The 2,117-nt window shown below is 33.0% G+C and overlaps 1 protein-coding gene across 2 annotated transcripts in view; it reads right to left on the bottom strand.

Annotated features, from left to right (window-relative positions):
• Positions 1-2,117, bottom strand: part of LOC115236708 (neuronal acetylcholine receptor subunit alpha-7-like) — a 220,135-nt gene that overhangs the window by 138,919 nt on the left and 79,099 nt on the right. The window contains exon 1 of one of the 2 annotated variants that reach the window (XM_029809321.1): positions 1,687-2,080. The exons of the other annotated variant lie outside the window; for it this stretch is intronic. Within the exon in view, the coding sequence (XP_029665181.1) occupies positions 1,687-1,704 (18 nt within the window). The 5' untranslated portion in view covers positions 1,705-2,080. Of the gene's footprint in view, positions 1-1,686; positions 2,081-2,117 lie in introns of those variants that run through there. 2 annotated transcript variants of the gene reach the window in all.

The raw sequence follows: 2,117 nt of genomic DNA, 5'->3' as shown, positions 1-2,117 counted from the left end.
TATACATAACATAACGACACAATCTTTGAAATCTTTGAATTAATTTGAAGTTGAAGATTTTCTGATTTTAAAATATGCTTTTCTGCAAATTTTTTATATATAATTAAAAATTATCATTATTCATAACATAACGACACTCCAACCTGAATCTTTGAATTAATTTGAAGTTGAAGATTTTCTGATTTTAAAATATGCTTTTCTGCAAATTTTTTATATATAATTAAAAAGATAGTTTCTTATCATTATTTACATGTCATTTAATGTACGCAAGTAGTTACAAAAGATACATTCTTTTAATTGATTATAGAAATGCGCTTTAATAAAAGTAATCAAAAGGATACGAATAGTCTAAATTAGCAATTTTCTGAAGACGATCTCGACGCTATTATCTTGATTTATAACGTGTCGGCGAAACTAAGCGAAACTTGAGTGTCGATCTGTGACTTTGATCGGTGCATGCGATTCATCTACAACCAAGGGGCCGTAACTTTGGAGTTCGCCGGTCTGTACGCTATTTATTATGCTTGTCTACGGATCGCAGCCTTGCGGTGACTGAGTTTGATTCGCTTTAACGTCATTTTTGTCATAAACATGCATTGCTTATAAAAAATATACAATACGTCAGTAACGTACACTCGAATCTATTATATATAATAAAATCACATAAAAACATACAACCACACTTTTTCTTAATAATAGAATCTACGAAATCGTAGATAAAATATTGCGCAAATTAGTAAAGAAATAAATTTCTTCTATCTCTTGTTATATCTTTCAATTGATATTAATAAAGCAAAAGTGATATTAATAAAGCATAAAGTGATATTAATAAAGCTCTTCACATATGTAAAGCAATCTGATGAATAAATTTAGTAACTTTTAATCGAGGGCGAGTTTAATGAATTGTAAAAAGTAAGAAAATTTTATTACGCGTAGTTATTTTTATAACAAAAATCATGAACTATAATTAAAATCAATTATACACGCTTTATTATCTTAACATGCTGAAAATTATACGTTATTATCATATGGTTATTCAAGATTTCTAATATACGGGTGTCATATTACGTTGACGAAACATGTTTATATGTCGTGCATACATCTTAATATATCCACCTAAACGCGATGAATTTTTGTACATCACCAGCGATTAATATTAATAAATCGCGCGATTTGCGTAGTAATACGATGAAATATGCTTACATCGCTAAAATAATACGTTATTAGTCATTAATTCTGATTATACTTGACATTTTTTTAAATTTTGAAGAACTGATATTGATCATCACACGGAAGCTTTTATGTAACTAATCGGATAATAATCAGACAATGGCTGATCAAATAAAAAAAAAATGACCATTACAGTCTTGTGCTCGAAAAAAATCTGGAATGGCTTTTCAAGAAGAAAAGAGAACGAAAAAATTTTTACATAATACAAAAATACAAAAGATATCTGAAGAATATATAAGATATTTTTTTATACACCCTTGTGTAATTGTTAAAATGAAACACAGAAATATAAGTCGCGCATATAAGTAACAAGGGAAAAATATAAAGATTTTATAATATATTATGAGCAATGATATATAATCTATGATGCGAAAAATTGAACGCGTCGAAGATTCGACGGAAAATCGATCTGATGCCGAATGAAAAATGTTGAAGAAAATAGTGTTGGACACTTACGACGTCGATTATTTGCATGAGCGTGAGGCCGAAGCTCAGCACTAGGGGTTCGGACTCGTTGCCCACCGGCCGCTCCAGCACATTGTACGAGTCCAGCAGATCGTTCAGCAGCCGCTTCTCGTGTAAACCGCCACTTACCAGCCCTGCCCAATCACAATCAGTAGTCAGTGAGAAGTTGCGCGTAATCAGTCGCAACGATCACCTCGTCCTTGTCGCCGACGTCGCATCGCCTCGCTTCGGGAAAAAAACGTAAGAAATGGGAGCGGGAAAACGTAGGAATGATTAATAATCGTCTCTCTCTTTCTCTCTATATCTCTCTGTCTGTCTCTCTCTTCTTTTCTCTATTTTTCTGCCGGTGTCCGAGCAGAGTTTATCTTCTTAGGACTGCGAGCGCAGATCTACCCCCCCCCCTCCCCCCAGCTATTTAGTAT

The sequence above is a fragment of the Formica exsecta genome, unplaced genomic scaffold (assembly GCF_003651465.1).
Source record: "Formica exsecta isolate Colony F162 unplaced genomic scaffold, ASM365146v1 scaffold26, whole genome shotgun sequence".
NCBI lineage: Eukaryota > Metazoa > Arthropoda > Insecta > Hymenoptera > Formicidae > Formica > Formica exsecta.
Note: the sequence above shows the minus strand (reverse complement) of the source record. Positions and strands in the feature narration are given on the sequence as shown.